This window comes from Triticum aestivum, chromosome 7D, assembly GCF_018294505.1.
Source record: "Triticum aestivum cultivar Chinese Spring chromosome 7D, IWGSC CS RefSeq v2.1, whole genome shotgun sequence".
Lineage (NCBI taxonomy): Eukaryota > Viridiplantae > Streptophyta > Magnoliopsida > Poales > Poaceae > Triticum > Triticum aestivum.
The window spans coordinates 516,645,184-516,672,446 of record NC_057814.1 but is presented as its reverse complement, the minus strand read 5'-3'; the positions used below and the strand labels follow the sequence as shown (position 1 = coordinate 516,672,446).

Genomic DNA, 27,263 nt, shown 5'->3' with positions numbered 1-27,263 from the left:
TCGACAATAGGGTCGGCTGGAATTTCCGGTTCACATACCTCCTAGATAAAAATATCTATGTCAACTTGATGGGCATAATTTGTCATAAACACGAAATGCAACAAATAGCTTTAAAAGAGAATATACCACATCCGAATCATAACACGGACGAGGGCCGACGGGGACAGATATCAAAACCATGACACTATGTATAACAAACAACGTACGGGTAAGATAATTATACGAGTAACTATATATCCAAATCACACAAACATGAATTTTTTATATAAAAAAGATAAGAACAATAGGCTCACCACAAGGTGGTGCCGGCAACGGGACGGTGCGGGCGATCAACGGTGGTTACGACGGAGATTTAGAAGGCACTAAGTAAACCACACCTACATATGCAAACTAAGTGTTATTTTGACCTCAAATTGCATATAAATCAAATACTACCACATATAATTCCTCCCAAATTACTAAAACCCACAATTAATCACTATATAAACCAATGCAAGGGCTAATCTAGCAATGAGAGATGAAAGGACAAAGTTGCTAACCTTTGTGATCATTTGAATGGATGGGGGCCCGCAAATCTTGACAAATTTTGGGCAAAATTTGTGATGAGCTCGAGAGGAAGAAGGGAAGAACAGAGGAGAGGGAGAGGGGAAAGGGGGAAGAACAGAGGAGAGGGAGAGGGGAAAGGGGGAAGAACAGAGTGCGGGTGGACGAAGGGTTTATATAGGACGACCTTTAGTACCGGTTCGTGCCTCGAGCCGGTACTAAAGGTGCTGGAGGGGCCCCAGTCTGACAACATCCTGCCACCACTCTCTTTAGTACCGGCTCGTGGCACGAACCGGTGCTAAAAGTTTGGCACGAACCGGTACTAATGAGGGACGCCCGCCTAGCCGTTGGAACCGGCACTAATGGTCACATTAGTGCCGGCTCAAATTCAAACTGGGACTAATGAGCTGAACATTTGACCCTTTTTCTACTAGTGAGGGTCTGTATTTGGAGATGTTTCTTTACATTGTAATGGTTGCAGACTTGGCAAACAGACCCAGTTACCTTATCCTACCAGTGAGTCGGTATCTCAGTGTCCTTTGACTTAGTTCATTCTGATGTCTGGGGTCCTGCTCCCTTTGATTCGAAAGGTGGTCATCGCTACTACATCTTGTTTATTGATGATTTCTCTCGCTACACTTGGCTCTACTTCATGAAATCTCGTAGCGATGTTCTCTCTATATACAAACGTTTTGCTGCCATGGTTCACATCCAGTTTTCCATGCCCATTCGTACTTTTCATGCTGACTCCGCTGGTGAGTTTATCTCCCAGCTGTTGTGTCGTTTCCTTGCAGAACAGGGTACTCTTGCCCAGTTCTCATGTCCTGGTGCTCATGCTCAGAATGGCGTTACCGAATGTAAGCATCGTCATCTACTTGAGACGGCTCGTGCGCCAATGATTGCCGCTTCCCTTCCACCCTACTTTTGGGCTGAGACTGTTTCTGCATCCACCTACCTCATCAACATTCGGCCATCGACTGCTCTGCAGGGTGGTATTCCTATGGAGTGTCTCACTGGTCGTTCTCCTGACTAGTCAACTCTTCGCATGTTTGGATGTGTGTGCTATGTCCTTCTTGCCCCGCGAGAACACACCAAACTGACTGCTCAGTCGGTTGAGTGTGTTTTCCTTGGCTACAGTGATGAGCACAAGGGCTATCGCTGTTGGGATCCTGTTGCTTGTCGTTTGCGCATCTCGCGTGATGTGACCTTTGATGAGTCTCGCTCTTACTACCTACATCCTTCTTCCTTGAGCTTCTATGTGGACGATATTTCTTTTCTTCTTCTCCCCGATACACCCTGCTATGTGCCTCATGTTTCACCTCCTCCCGCACCTCTCATTCCTTCTCCTTCACCACTGACACCATCCTCCCCATCCTCCTCCTCCACCTCTCCACCATCATCTCCAGTCCGTCGCCCTCTCTCACCGTTTCCTCTCCACTATAATCGTCGCCCTCATTCTGAGGATGCTTCTCCTGACGCGCCTTCCACCTCTGGTGCACCTCCCTTCACGCCTCCCCCGGTTCATAACCTCCGTGCTCGGCCTTGCCCCCCGCCTGATCGGTACGGTCTCTCTGTTATTCCTGAGCCCACTTCCTATCGGACTGCCATGACTCAGCCTGAATGGCAGCTTGCGATGGCCGAAGAGCTTGCTGCCCTTGAGCGCTCTGGCACATGGGATCTGGTTTCTCTCCCTTCCGGTGTTCGTCCCATCACCTGCAAGTGGGTCTACAAGATTAAGACTCGCTCTGATGGTTCTCTTGAGAGCTACAAAGCGCGTCTTGTGGCCCGTGATTTTCAGCAGGAGCAGGGACGCGATTATGATGAGACATTCGCTCATGTGGCCCACATGACCACTGTCCGCACTCTTCTTGATGTGGCTTCTGTTCGTCATTGGTCTATCTCTCAACTTGATGTTCAGAACGCTTTTCTCAATGGCGAGTTGCGTGAAGAGGTTTATATGCAGCCACCATCGGGGTACTATGCTCCTGATGGTATGGTCTGTAGACTTCGCCGCTCCCTCTATGGTCTTAAACAGGCCCTCGCGCCTGGTTTGAGCGCTTCGCCTCTGTGGTGACTGCTGCTGGTTTCTTGCCCAGTGATCATGATCCCGCGTTGTTTGTTCACACATCTCCTCGTGGTCGGACTCTTCTCCTTCTCTATGTTGATGACATGATCATCACTGGTGACGACTCTGACTACATTGCCTTTGTTAAGGCTCGCCTTCGCGACCAGTTCCTCATGACTGATCTTGGTCTACTTTGCTATTTTCTTGCGATTGAGATCTCCTCGACCTCTGATGGTTTCTACATCTCCCAAGAAAAATATATTCAGGATCTTCTTGCTCGCGCTGCTCTCGGTGATGAGCGCACAGTTGTGACCCCTATGGAGCTCAACATTCAGCTTCGTGCCTCTGATGGTGACCCTCTTCCTAATCCCACTCGCTATCGTCACCTTGTTGGCAGTCTTGTCTATCTTGCTGTTACGCGTCCTGACTATTGGGGAACGTAGTAATTTCAAAAAAATCCATACGCACACGCAAGATCATGGTGATGCATAGCAACGAGAGGGGAGAGTGTGTCCACGTACCCTTGTAGACCGAAAGCGGAAGCGTTAGCACAACGCGGTTGATGTAGTCGTACGTCTTCACGATCCAACCGATCAAGTACCGAACGCACGGCACCTCCGAGTTCTGCACACGTTCAAGTCGATGACGTCCCTCGAACTCCGATCCAGCCGAGCTTTGAGGGAGAGTTCCGTCAGCACGACGGCATGGTGACGATGATGATGTTCTAACGACGCAGGGCTTCGCCTAAGCACCGCTACGATATTATCGAGGTGGATTATGGTGGAGGGGGGCACCGCACACGGCTAAGAGATCCAAGAGATCAATTGTTGTGTCTCCAAGGGGTGCCTCCCTCCCCGTATATAAAGGAGTGGAGGAGGGGGAGGGGGTCGGCCACCCTAGGCGCACCCCATGAGGAGTCCTACTCCCACCGGGAGTAGGACTCCCCCCTTCCATGTGGGAGTAGGAGAGGAGAAGGAAGGAGAGAGAGGGGGAAAGGAAAGGGGGGCGCCCCCACCCCTTGTCCAATTCGGACTGGGGGGGAGGGGGCGTGCGGCTGCCCTTGGCCGCCCCTCCTCTTCTCCACTAGGGCCCAATAGGCCCATTAGTCTCCCCGGGGGGTTCTGGTAACCCCCCGGTACTCCGGTATATGCCCGAAACTCCCAAAACCATTCCGGTGTCCGAACATAGTCGTCCAATATATCGATCTTTATGTCTCGACCATTTCGAGACTCCTCGTCATGTCCGTGATCACATCCGGGACTCTGAACTACCTTCGGTACATCAAAACACATAAACTCATAATATAACTGTCATCGAACTTTAAGCGTGCGGACCCTACGGGTTCGAGAACTACGTAGACATGACCGAGACACGTCTCCGGTCAATAACCAATAGTGGAACCTGGATGCTCATATTGGCTCCCACATATTCTACGAAGATCTTTATCGGTCAAACCGCATAACAACATATGTTGTTCCCTTTGTCATCGGTATGTTACTTGCTCGAGATTCGATCGTCGGTATCTCAATACCTAGTTCAATCTCGTTACCGGCAAGTCTCTTTACTCGTTCCATAATACATCACCCCGCAACTAACTCATTAGTTGCAATGCTTGCAAGGTTTATAGTGATGTGCATTACCGAGTGGGCCCAGAGATACCTCTCCGACAATCGGAGTGACAAATCCTAATCTCGAAATATGCCAACCCAACAAGTACCTTCGGAGACACCTGTAGAGCACCTTTATAATCACCCAGTTACGTTGTGATGTTTGGTAGCACACAAAGTGTTCCTCCGGTAAATGGGAGTTGCATAATCTCATAGTCGTAGGAACATGTATAAGTCATGAAGAAAGCAATAGCAACATACTAAACGATCAAGTGCTAAGCTAACGGAATGGGTCAAGTCAATCACATCATTCTCCTAATGATGTGATCCCGTTAATCAAATGACAACTCTTTGTCTATGGCTAGGAAACATAACCATCTTTGATCAACGAGCTAGTCAAGTAGAGGCATACTAGTGACAATCTGTTTGTCTATGTATTCACACATGTATCATGTTTCCGGTTAATACAATTCTAGCATGAATAATAAACATTTATCATGATATAAGGAAATAAATAATAACTTTATTATTGCCTCTAGGGCATATTTCCTTGAGTCTCCCACTTGCACTAGAGTCAATAATCTAGATTACACGGTAATGATTCTAACACCCATGGAGCCTTGGTGCTGATCATGTTTTGCTCGTGGAAGAGGCTTAGTCAACGGGTCTGCAACATTCAGATCCATATGTATCTTGCAAATCTCTATGTCTCCCACTTGGACTTGGTCCTGGATGGAATTGAAGCGTCTCTTGATGTGCTTGGTCCTCTTGTGAAAACTGGATTCCTTTGCCAAGGCAATTGCACCAGTATTGTTACAGAAAATTTTCATTGGACCCTATGCACTAGGTATGACACCTAGATCGGATATGAACTCCTTCATCCAGACTCCTTCATTTGCTGCTTCGAAGCAGCAATGTACTCCGCTTCACACGTAGATCCTGCCACGACGCTTTGTTTAGAACTGCACCAACTGACAGCTCCACCGTTCAATATAAACACGTATCCGGTTTGCGATTTAGAATCGTCCGGATCAGTGTCAAAGCTTGCATCAACGTAACCATTTACGATGAGCTCTTTGTCACCTCCATAAACAAGAAACATATCCTTAGTCCTTTTCAGGTATTTCAGGATGTTCTTGACCGCTGTCCAGTGATCCACTCCTGGATTACTTTGGTGCCTCCCTGCTAAACTAATAGCAAGGCACACATCAGGTCTGGTACACAGCATTGCATACATGATAGAGCCTATGGCTGAAGCATAGGGAACATCTTTCATTTTCTCTCTATCTTCTGCAGTGGTTGGGCATTGAGTCTTACTCAACTTCACACCTTGTAACACAGGCAAGAACCCTTTCTTTGCTTGATCCATTTTGAACTTCTTCAAAACTTTGTCAAGGTATGTGCTTTGTGAAAGTCCAATTAAGCGTCTTGATATATCTCTATAGATCTTGATGCCCAATATATAAGCAGCTTCACCGAGGTCCTTCATTGAAAAACTCTTATTCAAATATCCCTTTATGCTACCCAGAAATTCTATATCATTTCCAATCAACAATATGTCATCCACATATAATATCCGAAATGCTACAGAGCTCCCACTCACTTTCTTGTAAATACAGGCTTCTCCAAAAGTCTGTATAAAACCATATGCTTTGATCACACTATCAAAGCGTTTATTCCAACTCCGAGAGGCTTGCACCAGTCCATAAATGGATCGCTGGAGCTTGCACACTTTGTTAGCTCCCTTTGGATCGATAAAACCTTCAGGTTGCATCATATACAACTCTTCTTCCAGAAATCCATTCAGGAATACAGTCTTTACATCCATTTGCCAAATTTCATAATCATAAAATGCGGCAATTGCTAACATGATTCGGACGGACTTAAACATCGCTACTGGTGAGAAGGTCTCATCATAGTCAATCCCTTGAACTTGTCGAAAACCTTTCGCAACAAGTCGAGCTTTATAAACAGTAACATTACCCTCAGCGTCAGTCTTCTTCTTGAAGATCCATTTATTCTCAATTGCTTGCCGATCATCGGGCAAGTCAACCAAAGTCCATACTTTGTTCTCATACATGGATCCTATCTCAGATTTCATGGCCTCAAGCCATTTTGCGGAATCTGGGCTCACCATCGCTTCTTCATAGTTCGTAGGTTTGTCATGGTCTAGTAACATAACCTCCAGAACAGGATTACCGTACCACTCTGGTGCGGATCTCACTCTGGTTGACCTACGAGGTTCGGTAGTAACTTGATCTGAAGCTTCATGATCGTCATCATTAGCTTCCTCACTAATTGGTGTAGGTGTCACACGAACCGGTTTCTGTGATGAACTACTTTCCAATAAGGGAGCAGGTACATTTACCTCATCAAGTTATACTTTCCTCCCACTCACTTCTTTCAAGAGAAACTCCTTCTCTAGAAAGGATCCATTCTTGGCAACGAATGTCTTGCCTTCGGATCTGTGATAGAAGGTGTACCCAACAGTTTCCTGTGGGTATCCTATGAAGACACATTTCTCCGATTTGGGTTCAAGCTTACCAGGTTGAAGCTTTTTCACATAAGCATCGCAGCCCCAAACTTTAAGAAATGACAACTTTGGTTTCTTGCCAAACCACAGTTCATAAGGCGTTGTCTCAACGGATTTTGATGGTGCCCTATTTAACGTGAATGCGGCCGTCTCTAAAGCATAACCCCAAAATGATAGCGGTAAATCAGTAAGAGACATCATAGATCGCACCATATCTAGTAAAGTACGATTACGACGTTAGGACACACCATTACGCTGTGGTGTTCCGGGTGGCGTGACTTGCGAAACTATTCCGCATTGTTTCAAATGTAGACCAAACTCGTAACTCAAATATTCTCCTCCACGATCAGATCGTAGAAACTTTATTTTCTTGTTATGATGATTTTCAACTTCACTCTGAAATTCTTTGAACTTTTCAAATGTTTCAGACTTATGTTTCATTAAGTAGATATACCCATATCTGCTTAAATCATCTGTGAAGGTGAGGAAATAACGATACCCGCAGCGAGCCTCAACATTCATTGGACCACATACATCAGTATGTATGATTTCCAACAAATCAGTTGCTCGCTCCATAGTTCCGGAGAACGGTGTTTTAGTCATCTTTCCCATGAGGCATGGTTCGCAAGTACCAAGTGATTCATAATCAAGTGATTCCAAAAGTCCATCAGTATGGAGTTTCTTCATGCGCTTTACACCAATATGACCCAAACGGCAGTGCCACAAATAAGTTGCACTATCATTATCAACTCAGCATCTTTTGGCTTCAACATTATGAATATGTGTATCACTACTATCGAGATTCAACAAAAATAGACCACTTTTCAAGGGTGCATGACCATAAAAGATATTACTCATATAAATAGAACAACCATTATTCTCAGATTTAAATGAATAACCGTCTCGCATCAAACAAGATCCAGATATAATGTTCATGCTCAACGCTGGCACCAAATAACAATTATTTAGGTCTAAAACTAATCCCGAAGGTAGATGTAGAGGTAGCATGCCGACGGCGATCACATCGACTTTGGAACCATTTCCCACGCACATCGTCACCTCGTCCTTAGCCAGTCTTCACTTAATCCGTGGTCCCTGTTTCGAGTTGCAAATATTAGCAACAGAACCAGTATCAAATACCCAGGTGCTACTGCAAGCTCTGGTAAGGTACACATCAATAACATGTATATCACATATACCTTTGTTCACCTTGCCATCCTTCTTATCCGCCAAATACTTGGGGCAGTTCCGCTTCCAGTGACCAGTCTGCTTGCAGTAGAAGCACTCAGTCTTAGGCTTAGGTCCAGACTTGGGTTTCTTCTCTTGAGTAGCAACTTGTTTGTTGTTCTTTTTGAAGTTCCCCTTCTTCTTCCCTTTGCCCTTTTTCTTGAAACGGGTGGTCTTATTGACCATCAACACTTGATGCTCTTTCTTGATTTTTACCTCCGCAGCCTTTAGCATTGCGAAGAGCTCGGGAATCGTCTTATCCATCCCTTGCATGTTATAGTTCATCACGAAGCTCTTGTAGCTTGGTGGCAGTGATTGAAGAATTCTGTCAATGACGCTATCATCCGGAAGATTAACTCCTAGTTGAATCAAGTGATTGTTATACCCAAACATTCTGAGTATATGTTCACTGACAGAACTATTCTCCTCCATCTTGCAGCTATAGAACTTATTGGAGACTTCATATCTCTCAATCCGGGCATTTGCTTGAAATATTAACTTCAACTCCTGGAACATCTCATATGCTCCATGACGTTCAAAACGTCATTGAAGTCCCGGTTCTAAGCCGTAAAGCATGGCACACTGAACTATCGAGTAGTCATCAGCTTTGCTCTGCCAGACGTTCATAACATCTAGTGTTGCTCCTGCAGTAGGTTTGGCATCTAGCGGTGCTTCCAGGACGTAATTCTTCTATGCAGCAATGAGGATAATCCTCAAGTTACGGACCCAGTCCGTGTAGTTGCTACCATCATCTTTCAACTTTGCTTTCTTAAGGAACGCATTAAAATTCAACGCAACAACAGCACGAGCCATCTATCTACAACAACATAGACATGCAAAATACTATCAGGTACTAAGTTCATGATAAATTTAAGTTCAATTAATCATATTACTAAAGAACTCCCACTTAGATAGACATCCCTCTAATCATCTAAGTGATCACGTGATCCAAATCAACTAAACCATAACCGATCATCACGTGAAATGGAGTAGTTTTCAATGGTGAACATCACTATGTTGATCATATCTACTATATGATTCACGCTCGACCTTTCGGTCTCAGTGTTCCGAGGCCATATCTGCATATGCTAGGCTAGTCAAGTTTAACTCGAGTATTCTGCGTGTGCAGAACTGGCTTGCACCCGTTGTAGATGGACGTAGAGCTTATCACACCCGATCATCACGTGGTGTCTCGGCACGACGAACTTTGGCAACGGTGCATACTCAGGGAGAACACTTTTATCTTGAAATTTAGTGAGAGATCATCTTATAATGCTACCGTCAATCAAAGCAAAATAAGATGCATAAAAGATAAACATCACATGCAATCAATATAAGTGATACGATATGGCCATCATCATCTTGTGCTTGTGATCTCCATCTCCGAAGCACCGTCATGATCACCATCGTCACCGGCGCGACACCTTGATCTCCATCGTAGCATCGTTGTCGTCTCGCCAACTATTGCTTCTACGACTATTGCTACCGCTTAGTGATAAAGTAAAGCAATTACAGGGCGATTTCATTGCATACAATAAGGCGACAACCATACGGCTCCTGCCAGTTGCCGATAACTCGGTTACAAAACATGATCATCTCATACAATAAAATATAGCATCATGCCTTGACCATATCACATCACAACATGCCCTGCAAAAACAAGTTAGACGTCCTCTACTTTGTTGTTGCATGTTTTACGTGGCTGCTACGGGCTGAGCAAGAACCGTTCTTACCTATGCATAAAAACCACAACGATAGTTCGTCAAGTTAGTGTTGTTTTAACCTTCTCAAGGACCGGGCGTAGCCACACTCGGTTCAACTAAAGTTGGAGAAACTGACACCTGCCGGCCACCTGTGTGCAAAGCACGCCGGTAGAACTACTCTCGCGTAAGCGTACGCGTAATGTCGGTCCGGGCCGCTTCATCCAACAATACCGCCGAACCAAAGTGTGACATGCTGGTAAGCAGTATGACTTGTATCGCCCACGACACTTGTGTTCTACTCGTGCATATAACACCAACGCATAAAACCAGGCTCGGATGCCACTGTTGGGGAACGTAGTAATTTCAAAAAAATTCCTACGCACACGCAAGATCATGGTGATGCATAGCAACGAGAGGGGAGAGTGTGTCCACATACCCTTGTAGACCGAAAGCGGAAGCGTCAGCACAACGCGGTTGATGTAGTCGTACGTCTTCACGATCCGACCGATCAAGTACCGAACGCACGACACCTCTGAGTTCTGCACACGTTCAACTCGATGACGTCCCTCGAACTCCGATCCAGCCGAGCTTTGAGGGAGAGTTCCGTCAGCACGACGGCATGGAGACGATGATGATGTTCTACCGACGCACGGCTTCGCCTAAGCACCGCTACGATATTATCGAGGTGGATTATGGTGGAGGGGGGCACCGCACACGGCTAAGAGATCCAAGAGATCAATTGTTGTGTCTCCAAGGGGTGCCTCCCTCCCCGTATATAAAGGAGTGGAGGAGGGGGAGGGGGCCGGCCACCCTAGGCGCGCCCCATGAGGAGTCCTACTCCCACCGGGAGTAGGACTCCCCCCTTCCATGTGGGAGTAGGAGAGGAGAGGGAAGGAGAGAGGGGGGGAAGGAAAGGGGGGCGCCGCCCCCTCCTTGTCCAATTCGGACTGGGGCGAGGGGGCGTGCGCCTGCCCTTGGCCGCCCCTCCTCTTCTCCACTAGGGCCCAATAGGCCCATTAGTCTCCCCGGGGGGTTCCGGTAACCCCCCGGTACTCCGGTATATGCCCGAAACTCCCGAAACCATTCTAGTGTCCGAACATAGTCGTCCAATATATCGATCTTTATGTCTCGACCATTTTGAGACTCCTCGTCATGTCTGTGATCACATCCGGGACTCCGAACTACCTTCGGTACATCAAAACACATAAACTCATAACATAACCATCATCGAACTTTAAGCGTGCGGACCCTACGGGTTCGAGAACTACGTAGACATGACCGAAACACGTCTCCAGTCAATAACCAATAGTGGAACCTGGATACTCATATTGGCTCCCACATATTCTACGAAGATCTTTATCGGTCAAACCGCATAACAACATACGTTGTTCCCTTTGTCACCGGTATGTTACTTGCCCGAGATTCGATCGTCGGTATCTCAATACCTAGTTCAATCTCGCTACCGGCAAGTCTCTTTACTCGTTCCATAATACATCACCCCGCAACTAACTCATTAGTTGCAATGCTTGCAAGGCTTATAGTGATGTGCATTACCGAGTGGGCCCAGAGATACCTCTCCGACAATCGGAGTGACAAATCCTAATCTTGAAATATGCCAACCCAACAAGTACCTTCGGAGACACATGTAGAGCACCTTTATAATCACCCAGTTACGTTGTGACGTTTGGTAGCACACAAAGTGTTCCTCCGGTAAACGGGAGTTGCATAATCTCATAGTCATAGGAACATGTATAAGTCATGAAGAAAGCAATAGCAACATACTAAACGATCAAGTGCTAAGCTAACGGAATGGGTCAAGTCAATCACATCATTCTCCTAATGATGTGATCCCGTTAATCAAATGACAACTCTTTGTCTATGGCTAGGAAACATAACCATCTTTGATCAACGAGCTAGTCAAGTAGAGGCATACTAGTGAAACTCTTTTTGTCTATGTATTCACACATGTATCATGTTTCCGGTTAATACAATTCTAGCATGAATAATAAACATTTACCATGATATAAGGAAATAAATAATAACTTTATTATTGCCTCTAGGGCATATTTCCTTCACTGACACCTACTATCCTGTCCACATCCTGAGTCAGTTTGTTTTAGCCCCCACCTCTGCCCACTATAGTCATCTCCTCTGTGTTCTACGATATCTTCGTGGCACGATCTCTCAGCGCCTTTTCTTTCCTTGCTCCAGCTCTCTTGAGCTCCGGGCCTACTCTGATGCTACCTGGGCTAGTGATCCCTCTGATCGACGCTCGTTGTCTTCTTATTGTGTCTTTCTTGGTGGCTCTCTTATTGCCTGGAAGACAAAGAAACAGACTGCAGTTTCTCACTCGAGTACAGAAGCTGAGTTGCGAGCCATGGCTATGTTGACGGCTGAGGTGATCTAGTTACGGTGGTTACTTGAGGATTTTGGTGTGTCTGCTACTACCTCGACTCCCTTACTGTCTAACAGTACCAAGCACATCGGTGTGGATGCCCACTTTGTGCGTGCTGCTGTGCAGGATCATACTCTTGCTCTTCACTATGTGCCCTCTGAGTTACAGTTGGCGGATTTCTTCACGAAGGCACAGACTTGAGCGCAGCATGGTTTTTTCCTCTCCAAACTCAGTGTTGTTGATCCGCCATGAGTTTGAGGGGGGGTGTTAGATGTGTATAGTCCCTTTTCGGTATATCCCCATTGTATAAGGGGTTTCCTGCACTTTACCACACATGTATATGTAATGGCCTTTGGCCCTCAATGAATACTAGTTGCTGTTTATCTAACAGCTGCCACCCTTGCACCCGTTTGCACCTGATCATTCTCTGTTTGCCGCTTCCTGTGCTTGCTCTCCAAAGCCAAAGCTTCTTGCTTTCCATGCTCACCGGGTAACGCCGAAGCTTCTCACTGCCCACGCTCTCCCTGATGTATGGTGCTCCTTCATGTTGCTGCACCAGGGACCAGATACCAGATACACTTCGGGAAGCAATTCACGTAGCTTAGGGAGCAAATTATGGCCAGCCACGATGAATAGAATGTCGATGCAGATAGAGTGAGATATATGGGAGGGATAAGGCAAGATGATAGGAACAAGGTGTTGCTCAGGTGTACTTGCTCCTTTTTCTAAAAATCCATTCATCCACAAAATCTAGTAAAGAACTTTCCAAGGAGTCCGTTTATACCTGGTATTTCCTGCTAGTACTGGAAAGTGGATACACATACGAAAACGTTGCGATCGTAGCCATACAATATGGAATGAATGGCTAAGGTGCACAATTACAACACATCTAGGTCTTTACAGTGCTGGCAGTTGGATGACAGATGAGAGATGACACACATAGTTTGTTGGTTATGCCTTTATAAGTTTGTTGTACTATATACACAAAGCTATAAATTTTCTAACACATAGTTTGCTTATTATGCCTTTGTCTAGCTTTATATTCCGACTTGCGGGTACAACAAATTATAATGATAATCACATAAAAGCGAGTGTTTGCAGTTGGCCAGTTGCATGTTCCAATTTCTGTTGAGATCAGTATTACCAGTTGGACCAATGATTTTTCCCATTTTTCTTATAAGCTCTTAAATATGTACAATTTGAGCTTAAAACCCACAACTATCTGACCTCTTTATTTTTTCTTGACGATTTTGTTCAGATCCGATGGTCCTCAAAGGTCAAAGTCAGTATGTTTTCAGTAGCGTGGGTTTCTCGCAGAAGCCAGGTGGTCACCTTGCCTACAAGATGAGAATCTACGGTGCTACGCTTGGTCATTTTTCCATTGTTGTTCACATGGTTTAGTAGTGACTGCTTTTCTTGTGCTTGTGAGAAAGCTTCCGAACATAACTGTTACCTGTTGTCTTGTTTGTAAACTGTTACTTGTTATCTTGTTTGTAAACTGTTTTTCAAGAGAGAATCGGACAAGAGAAATAATGTGTGTGGCACAAAATACTAGAACCCAAAAATTATTTTATGGTTGATGTGAGACAACAAAAATATAGACCCAGTTTATCTTTGAATTGTTCCGCTCACCTTGGGAAAATCCATTCTAGTTAATTACTGCTTATGTCCTCTACATCTATGAATTTCTGTCGTGCAGTTTTTCTGAATGATTCTGCACAACTGGTATGGTCACGGATAAGAGCTCCGTCGCTGCTCTGAATAGAAAGAGGGATTGTGCTCACAAGTTGTGTGATCTAAATCGGCCTCCTAAGATCAGTTATAGGCAGAGCACCTAGTTTGTTTTTTAACATTCTGTTATAGGCATAATAGATTGTTGAGTGTGTCTGCCAAGATCCCCTGTTTCTTTTCTTTCCTTTTTTTTAAACTTTGATGACCTAAATTAAAAGTTTATTATACCACTAGGTAATTACGATGTTCCTTTGACACGAAGGCATCACATTTGCATGACCTGTGTTTTCCAAGACTCATCTCGCTATGTTTACATGCCTTTTTCTGACTATATATTTGAACTTACGAATATTTCAATTTGCAAATCACTATGACAAACACATAAAAGTGAGGGTCTGCAGTTACATGTTCCAAACTCAGTTGAGTTCAGTAAAAAAATTAGAACGAAGGCCCAAGGAGAGCCCGACTCTGAATTAACAAAGCCATCAACCAGCCAGGATTACATCCACATCGTTACAACCTCGAAAAACACAAAGAAAAGAAACACGACAAGATACATTGACGCTGGTTGGCAGCTCTCGAAACCTCACATATTACAAGCTAGGAAGATAAACCATGAAAAGGGATAGCTTGAGCACGCAGAGGTCCTCATCCGCGCAACGATCACGAAGGGAGAAGCAAATGGGGCTCCGGGGGAAGAGCCGGTCGTTGAATAGAGCATGCCTACACCAAACCACCAAGGCTCTGGAACTACATCATCATCCATTACCACTGTCAAAAAGGCCCCTGCCTCCTTATCTGTCTTGAAAGGCGTCGTACCGTCGACATATGGAGATGTTCACCCTAGAACATGGACGAATACCACCGGAAGGCAACGAAGTGGTAGGAGCAGAGCACACCCGGCTTGACTTAGACGATTCTCTAGAAACATTGCAATGCCGCTGCCCTTGGACGAACCTCGGGAGAGAAGAAGCCGTCGGCCGGACAACAACGGAGTGTCCAGGGGAGGCCTAGGAGGCTTTGCCAAGACAAAGATGTTGTCCCCAATGTCCTTGAATTGCACCTCGTGATGAAGCCCCCAAGCTCTATGCATGGCTATCCCAAGAGCGTTGATATTGAGTTGCCTCGACGAGCAAACCATGCATGCCACCGTCCACTTGGAGGGTTTTGGGAAGCCCTTCCCTAGATCAATGGAAATGAACATTGTTGCCGGCTTTTCTGTCTGAACCAGTCCTCCCAACCATGTTGAGAGGTTAGTCGTCTCCTCTGTTGGTTTTCCATCCACAGGAGATCTTGACAAAAACTCATGGATGAGGTCCCATCTATCACATGTTTCTGGAATGGAGACGCCATAATCCTTGCTCCTCCTACGTGTGCACATGAATCCGTAGGGAAGACACTTACCAGATCCGGATGTCAATGGGGACCACACCACCATAGTCACTGCCGCTGTTAGAAGAACAACCACCCCCAGTGCAGAAATCCTAGACTTGGCATTGCCTACCGATCTTCGTGCAATCGCCCTCTTCCGAGACTCATGTGTGTGGTGGACCCTCTGTATCTATCCCGGATGCTTGTAAGATCTTGAATATGTACAATTTGAGCTTAATATGCATCTCCGTCATCTAACTTTGGACGCCTCAGGCGGCGGTTTTGCAGCACGCACAACTTGTCACCAACGGACATGGCGTCGTCGTGCTCGTACATAAATATTGCTTCCCAAGTGTCTAGGATCATCCATGGGTTTTATTAGAAAATACATGTCTCTACGACAAGGGCCGCTTCCATTGTCACATTGAGTGCGTAACTGGATGCTCATATTCTTTTTCAGTTAGTTGGTTTTCGAGAAAATTTCCATTTAGTTTCTAGCATAAAGCTGCAATTCCTACTTCCAAATTTGGATGGTTTCAACTTTCACTATTTGAACTTGCCGTGTTCCCTACCTTTTTTTAGGAGCCCTAACTTTTTTTAGAGGGGGGCCATGTTCCCCAAGTTTTCCTAAGTGAGAGGCTGGGCCTGAAAAGTGGCCACGTAGATGCCCTGTCTGGGCCCAAAGATGACCGGTACACGAAACATACTGGCCAAGGCCCATTTGGACGGCACACGAGAAAATCACTGGCTCCCTCCACACTGCGTCAAGGGTTTCCGGCGGCCGGCTCCTCCGCGCTCCGGCACCGCCTCGACAGCCTAGATCTCCCGTACCCCCAAGGCCCCAACCACTCTCCCTCCTCCACCTTGCTCGCGTCCGGCAGGGAAATGGCCTCGCCCTCGCCGCTGGTGGATTTCCCCCAGCACCTCCTGGAGGAGATCTTCCTCCGGCTGCCCGCTGCGGAGGACCTCGCCCGCGCCTCCGCCACCTGCGTCACCTTCCGCCGCCTCGTCACCGACCGACACTTCCTCCGCCGCTTCCGCCGCCTCCACCCCCCGCCATTCCTCGCCTTTTTCGACTCCCACAGGCTCCATCCCGCCCTTCCGCCCCACCCCTCCGCGCCCGCCGCACGGGCGCTCGCCCTCGCCGCCGACTTCTCTTTCTCTTTCGTCCCATCACCCCACTGCCGCCGGGCCGGCCGTTGGGCCGTTCAGGACATCCGCGACGGCCGCGTCCTCCTCCGCCACACCCCCTTCGCGGACCTCGCTGTGTGCGACCCCTTACACCGGCGATACATCCTGCTTCCCCCATTACCTGAAGACTTGGCCGCTTTGGTGGCGCACCCATACGTGGTATTCAACCCCTGGTGCCAGCCTTTCCTGGTCCCCCTCGATGAGGACGCCGCGACCACATTCCGAGTGATCTGGGTGGTACATTGTGAAACTATGGCCGCCGCCATTGTCTTCTCTTCGAGCACTGGACAGTGGCAAACCGCGGGCGATTTGACCAGATTGATCTCAGCGACTGGGTATACGCTTCTCAGGCGCCATTACGCTTACCACTGCTTCTACTGGGAACTCAACCCAATTAACAAGTTGCTCATGCTCGACACCCGGACCATGGAGTTCTCCTTTGCTGACCTCCCACCTGGAGAATGGGCTTTGAATATAGCCATTGTGGAGGCAGAAGGCAGGCTGGGCATGTTTGGTATCTTTCATGAAACTGCAGGTGATCTCTGTTATTACGTCAAGGGAAACAAAGGTGAGAGTTCTCAGTGGCAGATCGACAAGACAATCTCAATAGGTTCTGGGCACCGGCATTATATCAAAGCTGCATCCAAGAGGTACTTGCTCCTCGGAAAGTATGTAGTCCGGCGGAATGTATCACCATCGGTGAGTGATTCTACTAGCATTTTGCCACCTCTGGATATGCCAGGCGAGGAATGCATTTCAATAGATATCAAGACGCTGCAGCTTGAGAGGGTTTGTGTCAGATCTTTCGGGTTTGGTAGGTACGGAATGCACATATATACCAACTTCCCACCATCGTTGCTGTCTGCACCAACAATATGAAGTGGTAAACTTTCTATTGCATTCTGGTTATGTCCTTCCCTTCATAGTTACCAGTACCACACAATTTGTCTAATGCTCAATAGTTCATTTATCTTGTGCTTGTGGGAAATCTAATCAAGCACAAGAACAGAATTGTGATTGTTGTTTTGTTTGTTCCAATCGCCTTCTGGAGAGAATCTGACAAGAGAAAAGAAGTTTCACATAGTTATGCATCCACTGTTATTTTCAACATTTGAAGAAATAAAACTGTTACTCCCTCCGATCCAATTAATTCACGCAGCCTCTATACAATGTAAAATGCGTCAATTAATTCGGATCGGAGGGAGTATTGTAGCCTGTAGGCCTCATGAAATCATGAACATGCTAGATCACAACAATTACTTTCGAGGAACGCTTTTCAGGGACTCGAGGTGTAGAAGGAATACTAGTATTAACCCAGTTTACCTTTTGTGTATTTCACCTACCTCACGAAAATCATTTCATTCAACCGCAGCTCATCTTGTCTGCTTTTTATCCTTTGTAAGTATATAAGGAGATAGAAAAGCTTACTCTTGGTCATATTCACGTCTATGATTTTATCTTCAATGTTGTTTCGAAATAAATCTGACATAGCAGTAACAATTCAAGCGCACAAACTGTTTGATTTGAATCTGCCTCATAAGATTGGTTATATGTGGGGTTCCCAGTTTTTCTTTCTATTTCCTTCTAAGATAGTTAGAACAATATTATTTGCCTCTTTCCAAGTCTCACAGGCATGCCAAATATAAGCATCAATTTGTGTAGCAAGCTAGAGGGCACACCACAGACACACAGTTTGTCGATTGCAGCTGCCAAGAGACCTTGATTTTTTTAACTTCAAAGATAAGTTAGAAGTTTTTTTTAAGTGACTGAAGTTAGAAGTTTGTTAGACTACTAGGTAATATGGAGAGTCGTGTAAGGCTGAAAAATAAATCTATCTCTTTTGCATGATCGAAGTTCTCCCGAACTCATATATTTATGCTTATATGCCTCTGCCTGGCTATATATTCTAACTTGCATTGCAAACCACTGTGCTAAACACATAAAAGTGAGTGTTTACAGTTACATCTTTCAAATTCAGTTGAGATCAATATTACCAATGGGACACAAATGATGTTCTGCTTCTGTCTATGTAATGCCTCCTTATTCTAAAACTGCCGCCTAATCTTGAATCCATGTTAAACCATGTAATCAGCATTAACAAGTTACGCATCAGTTTCTTCCTCCTAATCCACGTTAGACCACAACATCATTAATAAGTTATGCAGCGGAACTTCTTATGCAGGGCTCCCTTAAACATGTAAACAGAGGCTATTAAAAATATTTATTAAGCCTATAAGGCTATAACATGTGAACCGAGGCAATTTACTTATACATGGGCTTAAGCAGCAAGTTGACATGCCATTTGGCGTGGTGGTACTACACACAGAAACAAATAGCTGGCAGTTGCTAATTTGTGGAAGTTGCGCACACAAATGGCAGTTCTGAATCCGATGAGTAATTAACATGTGTTTTTTTTTTTGGCGGGTGACATGACTACTTAAATAGACAACTCTACAAATACTATAAATATTTTGATTCTCTGCCAGTAGAGAACACAACAAGCCACTCTTCCATCCCCGACAAACACACGCAGTGTCACTACCACTGAACAACAAACCGACAAGCAGCCAGCATGAAGTGGTAAGATACTAATGATGCCTTCCTGTGCACCCAGTCTTGGCGCGGTCCCTGATCAAAAGCCAATACTAGATTTCCATATTAGGTACTTGCAATGATGCCACGAAGTTTGAATCATGCATGACTGGATGCTGCAAGTTGTGAAATCTCAATCAATGAAATCAAAATTCTGATATAAGCCTAACCCACATCTATAAAGTGAAGAAGAATTAATTCAGTTTATCTAAAAAGCACCAATAACAAAGCTACTCAGAGTCCATTTTTTGTGGGCATATCAAGATGTGGTCTCTGGCATGCAGCCTCATTGCTTATGTTCATGTCAAGATTCCAATCTTTTAGGAACTAATATATGCAGTCATTTTTGAAAGCCTACAAAAAATTGTTTAAGCCAAGTGATAGATTAGATCAGTACTTCTGAAATAGACAAACTATTCAATTCTACTTTTAGTCACACCAGCTTTAGCAGTGGTTTGTACTCTCAAAGAATTATTAGGCAATTAGTTTCCAGATTCCAAATGCTTCCACATCTATGCAATGAAGAATAATTAATCCATTTTATAAAAATATCAAGCAATTGACTCAAACAGAATCCATTTTGGTGGGCATGCCAGGCTATGGTTATTGCCTTGCAGCCTTATGTTCATGTCAAACTTGTCTTCATGAACTAACATATGAAATCTGTTGTGGAAGCATACAAGAAAACGTAACTTCTTTATTCGACCAACTATTCAATTCTACATCTAATCACAGCAGCTTTATAAGTTTCCAAATTTTAAATGCTTCCACATATATGCAATGAAGAATAAAATATCCCATTTTACAAAGTAAAATCAAGCACTCAGTCATATGGAATCCATTTTTATGGGGCATGTCGGTCAATGTTTACTGTCCCTTTCTTATGCTCATGTCAAATTTCTTATCTCTATGAACTACTCCCTCCGTCCCAAAATAAGTGTCGCTGATTTAGCTGATTTAGACTAAATCAGCGACACTTATTCTAGAACGGAGGGAGTAATATATAAAGTCCAATGCGAAAGCCTACAAAAAATTCTTGAAGCAAAAGAAATTTATGTTTAGAAAATTGAGTTTGTCAATGTGGAAATTCATCTTCAGTTAAATAGAAATAAGTGTCTTGCCCAACCAAATGACCAGTAGAAAAACAGACACAGAAAAGCAGCAGGTTCAGTTTGAAATAGGGCAAGCTATTGCATGATTTTTGCCTACTGAGTTATTTATGACAAGTGCATCTACAGCTAACTAAATATCCCGATTTCCTACGAAATAACATTAAATTTACTAACCAAAAATTCATGCGCAACTAGCATTCAGCCAAGCATTAATAGCAAGCTTTTCTAGAAACAGAGGTAGTTTTAAGTAATATTTCCCAGAAGAGATGCAGGTTTTTATTTCTGTTATTTCCTCCCAGTTTCTTTCATTTTACATTGTGTGGTAATAAGTTATGTTTTGTTTACTAATCAGGAAAGCATCTGTTAGTTCAGTTGATTCACACTGTCAAATTAATCCACTGCTGTACTTCATCTCCACGAATCTGCAGCAACATTGGAATACGACAGATACGTGTGTCAGAGCTTCCAGAGTAATTTGCAAATTCTGTATTGAATTTGCCTATGCTTATTTAGCACTAATTATTTGCAGACAATGGGCAAAATTTACGACAATTGAACCTGCTGCACATGGCGCTTACGTAAACCCAGCTCTTAATGCGTGTTTCACTAACACAAAGCCACAAACCACCACCCTTTATAAATATAGCATCCGTGAAATTAGTGTTGTAAGGCCACCTCGAGGAGAGATTTCTTTCGTTGTACCGCTAAAACTAGCTGGCCGGCCATCCAGGTAGAAAAAGTATACCCTGCTAGATACTTGCGGTAATTAATTCATAAAGCCTTCGATCAAAATGAGCATCTAGGAGCGAAGCGAAGCACGGGCCTGTGATTAGTCTGTTCGATTCTGCTCTGAAGTGCTACTTAATTTGTGCAACCTGAGCTGAATGTTTTTCTTCTGTGTCGTCTGATTGATTCTCGTCCTGTTTGTGCAGAGCCAATCGACGAAGTCATAGTTAGACGAGCATTTCGTCCTCGGAACCCCAAGCTGAATGTGGCGCTGTGATTTGACAGTTGCAAGGTCAGGGTGCTAGCATGGCTACAAATTAAGAAGCTTTATCGCTGTGGAGGCATGAATACCGATTGATATGTTGATGGATTGATACCTTATGGCGTGTGACTTTGCCATGGACCTGATGGATTGATACCTTATGGCATGTGACTTTGCCATGGACCGTTCGTTATGAATTCATTATAGTACTGTTTATTGTACTCCATTTGATATAGAATTTCTTGACGCCCGGTTTGTTGGATCATGGAATTGATCCGTATATCCCTGCCGGCTGCTGCAGCCAATGGATGAGTGAAAAATCCTATGTAAACCCTGTCTACACGGAAATCAGTTTCTGAGCTCGGGCTCAGCTGATCCCGATATCTTAGCCGCCAGATTGCTTGGGGATGTGCGCCCTTTGCTGTATTTCTTCACGGTATTCTCCCAGAAATAGGATCGATGGACGACGCATTGATTGTAACGGGCGAAGCACTGTGCGTCCGGACCAGAAGCACGCCGCACGGCTCAGCCTCCCTTCTGAGCCCACCTGAGCCGTCTAACGCCGACAGCTGTACAAACGGCCACCAGACATCCCCGCCGTAAATGCATCTACCAGCTCTTGATTTACCAGCACATCCCTCCCCCGAACACACTCTTGATTTACCTTAAATCGAATATGTTACAAGCGCATACTTCTTTTTAACTAGTATGTCTCGATGATTACAGAATCCAATGTGAAAGTGGTAAACCATTGTATGGAAGGGAACTTCAGAGAGCGTGCCCATTCCAAGTTTTTATTTGTGGGATCTGTATATATATGGGGTGTGCTACGCGTCCGCTAAGATCAGCCGGGTCACGAGCCGTCGGATTTACCGCATCACACTGCCGAACGTGCCTTCGTCCTGCAACACAGGTTTTGTTGCGGAATTATTTCTGCTAACTGGCTTTCGTGCTTTGGTGAGTCGCCCGAGATCTTTTCGATGACCGAACGGTTAGGCAACACTAGGGCGCCTGGGTCAAAATTCCGCTTACCAAACAAGATGTCGAGAGGCGAACTCTGTAATTCCCCTCCTGCATGTCTTGTTGCGGAATTATTTTTGCAACATAGGTCTTGTTGCGGATTTTTTTGCAACATCGGTTTTTTGTATTTTTTTGCAGCTGAGGTTTTATTGTAATTTTTTTTACAACTGAGGTCTTGTTGTAGAAATAATTTGCAAGAGAAGTTTTGTTGTAAAACGTAGACCCGTCATAGAGTATTGCAACACTGCATATGTTTTGAAAGCATAGCTCCTGTTGCAAAAGCGAGTTTCTTGAAGGATGGTATGCGGGACGTGTGTCATGCAGGGAAGGTGACGGACGCGGCCCAGTTATCTGCCGGTTGAGGATAAGTGTTTCCCTATACCGTGAAAGACGTAGGAAAGGCCCCTGCTGTCATTCTGAGTATATTAACATTACTATGAACTTCATCACATAACTATCACATAAAAATGAATTTTTGTGAGCATGGAAAATACAGTTTTCATGTATAACACTGTAAAACTTAAATATCACATAAAAATGAATTTTGTAAGCATGGAACATACAGGTTTTTTTGGAAGGGAAAATACACTTTTCAAACTGGCGTTCTAACAGTTTTTTTTTAAGAAATTGGCGCTCTAGTAGTTTGTGTGTGTGTTTTTTTTAGCAAAAGCTCTAGCAGTTCTTTGATTTTTTTTGCTAAAGTGAACAAAAAGAATTGGCACGACGGTCGGCCGAGTATGGGCCCGAAAGCTGGCCCGTTACACATTCTGGTCGTTCAAGGCCTGTGGTGGCAGCCCAAAAAGATCGCTCAACTCCAGCAGCTGAGAGCAGCACACAACACTCTGCCTCAAAGAAAAAAAAGCGCACACAAGACTCGCATCGAGGATTTCCGGCGGCCGGCGCTTCCCTTTCCACAGTCCACGCCAATGACGACCCGCAAGAAAATCCACTCACCTCTGCCTGAGATCCCCGGCCGGACTAAGATCCAGTGCCTTTATCAAGTGAAGTCACGCTGCAACTTTACCCTGCTAATCTTCATCCAATTCACATCCTACGGTCCAGATCACACAAGAGAAAAGGCTCTTAACACTTAGCAGTTTTCAGGATAGCAGCAAACATTAATAAGCTGCAAACAACGATGCAATGGCACTTGAACTCAGTTTTATTTGAACAGATTGAAACCCAAAAAATAAAGAACTGCAGATACTCATGAGCAGACTATAAAACAAAATTTGGTTTGGTTATACATTAGTGCATTATGCAATCAAAGTGAAATAAATCAATTGCAGTTGACACTAAATCCAGTAGAACTTGATATTAAAAGGCTGCAGCGCATAATGTCCGAATGCTACAGCAATAAGTGTCAATGTTGAGTAATCATCTACACAAAAGCGCTAAGTGTTGAGAGCCTTTCCCCTTGTGTGATCTGGACTGTAGGATGTGGATTGGATGGAGATTAGAAGGGTAAAGTTGCAGCGTGCCTTCACTGGATCTCAGTCCTCCCCGGCCACCTCTTGGCGGAGATTTTCATCCGGCTGCTCGACCCAGAAGACCTCGCCCGCGCCTCCGCCGCCTGCGTTACCTTTCGCCGCGTCGTCACCGACGGCTCGTTCCTCCGCCGATTCCGCCGCCTCCACCCACCACCAGTCCTCGGCTTTCTCTGCCTCGGCGGGTTCCACCCCGCTCAGCCGCCTCACACCTCCGCGCCCGCCGCCCGCGCGCTCGCCCTGGCCGCTGACTTCTCCTTTTCGTTCTTGCCTTCGCGCCGCCGATGGGCCGTCCAGGACATCCGCGACGGCCGCGTCCTCCTCGTCGGCAAGCAAAACATGATGGCTGAAGGGCCCTCGATCTCGATGTTCCCGGAGCTCGTGGTGTGCGACCCCTTGCACCGGCGGTACATCCTGCTTCCCCCACTGCCCGATGGCCTAGTGGCATCGGTGGAGAGGCAAGATGACGAATTTTTAGGGTGGTCTTGCGAGCCCAGCCTCATTCCACTCAGCGATGAGGAGGCTGCCCTGGTGGAAGAGACGACGTTCAGAGTGATCTGGTCGGCATCTTGCAAAACCAATATGGCCGTGTTTGTCTTCTCTTCGACCACTGGGCAATGGCGAGCTACTGCATCCCAGACCTGGAGTGATCTGGTTATTGACAGGCAGCCTTTGTATTTTATCAGGCGCCATTTGGTGGGCGGCTGCGTCTACTGGGTCTTGCCGATGAACAATACGGATTTGCTTGTGCTTGACACCAGAACTATGGAGTTTTCCATTGCTGACCTCCCACCTGGACAATGGAACCGGCAAGATATAGCTATTGTGGATGCAGGGGAAGGCAGGCTTGGGATGCTTAGTACAGGTTATGGAAATGCAAATGGTGAATCTTATCTCTGTTATACCATTAGGCAAAACAAAGGCGAGAGCTTCGGCGAGTGGCAGATGGAGAAAATCTCACTAGGTTCTTGGTATCGGTATCGTATTGTAGGTGGAACAGAGAAGTACTTGATCCTACTAAGGATAGAAACCCCGAAGTACTTATCGCTTAGCCCACCAATCATGGAATTTTGCAAACTGGATGTCCGGACAATGCAGGTTGAGAGGATGTGTGCGGAATCTTCCGGGTTTTCCGGTTCTAAAGTGTGCCTATATGCCGACTTCCCACCATCGCTGTTGTCTTCACCGACAGTATGAAGAGGTAAACTTTCTATTGTATCCTTTTCTATTGCAGTTGGTTGTTCTTGTTTGCATGATTTAGTAGTAGTTATTTATCTTGTGCTTGTGGAAAAGCTAATCAAGCAAATGTACTAATTGTGATTCGTTGTCTTGTTTGTTTGTTTGTTTGTTTGTTTGTTCTGTTTGTGCAAAATGCCGTTTTTAGAGAATGAACCAGGCAGGAGAAAGGATCTTTCATATCGCTTATGCATCCACTATTATGTTAGTCCTCATGAAATCAACAATTATTTTGAAGGAATATTGTATGGTCAAGGTGTAGAAGGATTGATATAGATCCAATTTACCTATTGAGTATTTCAGTAACCTAAGGAAAATTCATTCCATTCAAGAACGGCTAATAAATAAGTAAGCAATGAGGCAGGAGAGTCATGTTCACATCTACGGTTTTATCTTCGACGTTGTTTCAAAGTTAATATGATTAACTCACTGCTCTATATAGCTTGTTCTCACAAGTTGTTTGATTTGAATCAGTCTCATAAGATCCGTTACAGACGGGGTGCTATTTCTTTTCTTTCCTTTAAAAGATAGTTGGAACGCTGACCTTGTTTTAAGCAAGATAGAAGTTTGTTAAGCCTGTTTATTTATGTTTAGTTGCATCTGCCAGACTATTATTCCAGCTTGGGTTGCATGTTACGGCCCTAAACGCATAAAAGTGAGTGTTTGCAGTCAGTTACATATATCAAATTCAGTTGAGGACAATATTTCCAATGGGACAGAACGATATTCTGCTTCTGCCTGTAATACTATATGCTGTAGCTCCCTTTTTGCAGTCAGTTACATATATCAAATTCAGTTGAGAACAATATTGCTAGTGGGACAGAAACGAGTGTTTGCAGTTCATAGTCGCATGCTTCAAATTCAGTTGAGAACAATATTGCCAATGTTGTTCTGCTTCTGCCCATGTGATACTATGTATACTATAGCCCCTTATGATCTGTTCCACTTTGCTCATATATAAACTATTGAATCTGTAAAATCTGAACTGAAAGTGTATCTTTATCTGCTGATTGATTCTTGTCTTGCTTGCACAGAGTCGATCAATGGAGGCATAGTCAGTCAGATTAGCATCCTCGTCCTCAGAACTCCGAGCGGTTGCAATTTCGGCAGCATGGACCCCGCGTAGATGTGATGGCCTTGCCTGGAAAAAGACATGATTTAATCTCAGTGGACTCACTATCCCCAGTGCTTATGGCTCATTGTTATATATGTTGTTGTTCCTGTGTAGTATGTTACATGGATCATGTGGTTACTCCCTGCTGAAACTAAGAACGTGACACTGGCATTCAATCAACAGCAGTGTGGGCAGCGTTTGCGAGGTCAGGGTGCCAATATGGCTTATTACAGTTTAAGAGGCATTTTTCGCAATGACAGTGAGAGAGGTTTCTATTTTCTTTCTTTTGTTTCCCTGGCTGTTTCTACTTTTCTGTTCTCCCCTCCTGCCAGCGTGACTCACAAAAATGAGATGATGGTGGTGTTGGCTGGTTTACTGTCTGTTTGTAGTTTGGTTGTCGTAGTTCAGTTCAGTTTAAGAAGCTTTTGTCGCAACCACAGTGAGAGGGGTTTCTATTTTCTTTATTTTGTTTCCGTGGCTGTTTCTGCTTTTCTTTTGGTAGTTTGGTTGTTGTAGTTCAGTTCTGGGGTTGCCCACGGGTCATGCTACAGCCAAACCCTGTGTTATTTTATTGTGTTCCGAATCCCATACAAATGTTGCACTACGGATGGAGTCCTATCGGACCACAGCATGCCAACCGTGCTAGACGTAGCATGACTACAACTCTGTTTCGTGTCCATCAAGAAAGAGAGTTGTTTGTCCCTTTATATAGTACCAACTAGTCATAGAATAGATGAGAGAGAGATCCACCAGATTACCACGTAGAGGGTTTGTCCTCTCGTGTAATGTAATACTCCTCCCAATTATAGTGATACGCCGCCGTGCGTTCCGTGGTTTTCTTCCGCAAGGGTTTCCACGTGAAAATCCGTGTCTCTCGTGTCTCGTTTTATTTCGTTATTATCTAACACCCTGGCCCAGTTGCCCAGGATTAAGGACGGCAATGGGTCGGGTTCGGCTCGGGTTGAACAATATTAAATCCATATCCAAGTCCATGAAGACATTATGTGCCCATCCATGAAAAAATCCATGGGCGAAAAACAATGTCCATGTCCAAACCCGATGAAAATCCATCGGGTATGGATATCCATCGGGTTTTCTCAACAGATATAGAAAATACATAGCACAATTGCACAAGATACACATAAGCACTCAAATTTTGACAAAACAACATAACACAAGTGCACAACATCAAATCATCTATTAGATTCTAACAAAATTACTTTGAAAAGTGCTAACCACAACAGGGCCTTGAGAAGCTATTGGTCTATACATGCGAAAAAATAGAGTCTCTCTGCTTCTCCACGCACGCACGGGAACGACGACATGTATAGCCCGCTGACTCAGCTCT

The 27,263-nt window shown here is 44.9% G+C and overlaps 2 protein-coding genes across 2 annotated transcripts; both read left to right on the top strand.

Annotated features, from left to right (window-relative positions):
- The first annotated feature begins 15,904 nt into the window (after nucleotides 1-15,904).
- On the top strand, nucleotides 15,905-21,308 carry LOC123168217 (uncharacterized). The gene is made up of 2 exons (XM_044586090.1): nucleotides 15,905-17,249; nucleotides 21,003-21,308. Exon 1 carries the CDS (start codon nucleotides 16,061-16,063, stop codon nucleotides 17,243-17,245), a length of 1,185 nt encoding a protein of 394 aa, XP_044442025.1. The 5' UTR covers nucleotides 15,905-16,060; the 3' UTR covers nucleotides 17,246-17,249; nucleotides 21,003-21,308.
- Nucleotides 21,309-23,004: 1,696 nt separating this feature from the next.
- LOC123171218 (uncharacterized) lies at nucleotides 23,005-26,349 on the top strand. The gene is made up of 4 exons (XM_044588819.1): nucleotides 23,005-23,079; nucleotides 23,539-24,430; nucleotides 24,557-24,766; nucleotides 25,836-26,349. Exons 1-3 carry the CDS (start codon nucleotides 23,005-23,007, stop codon nucleotides 24,760-24,762), a joined length of 1,173 nt encoding a protein of 390 aa, XP_044444754.1. The 3' UTR covers nucleotides 24,763-24,766; nucleotides 25,836-26,349.
- Nucleotides 26,350-27,263: the final 914 nt, after the last annotated feature.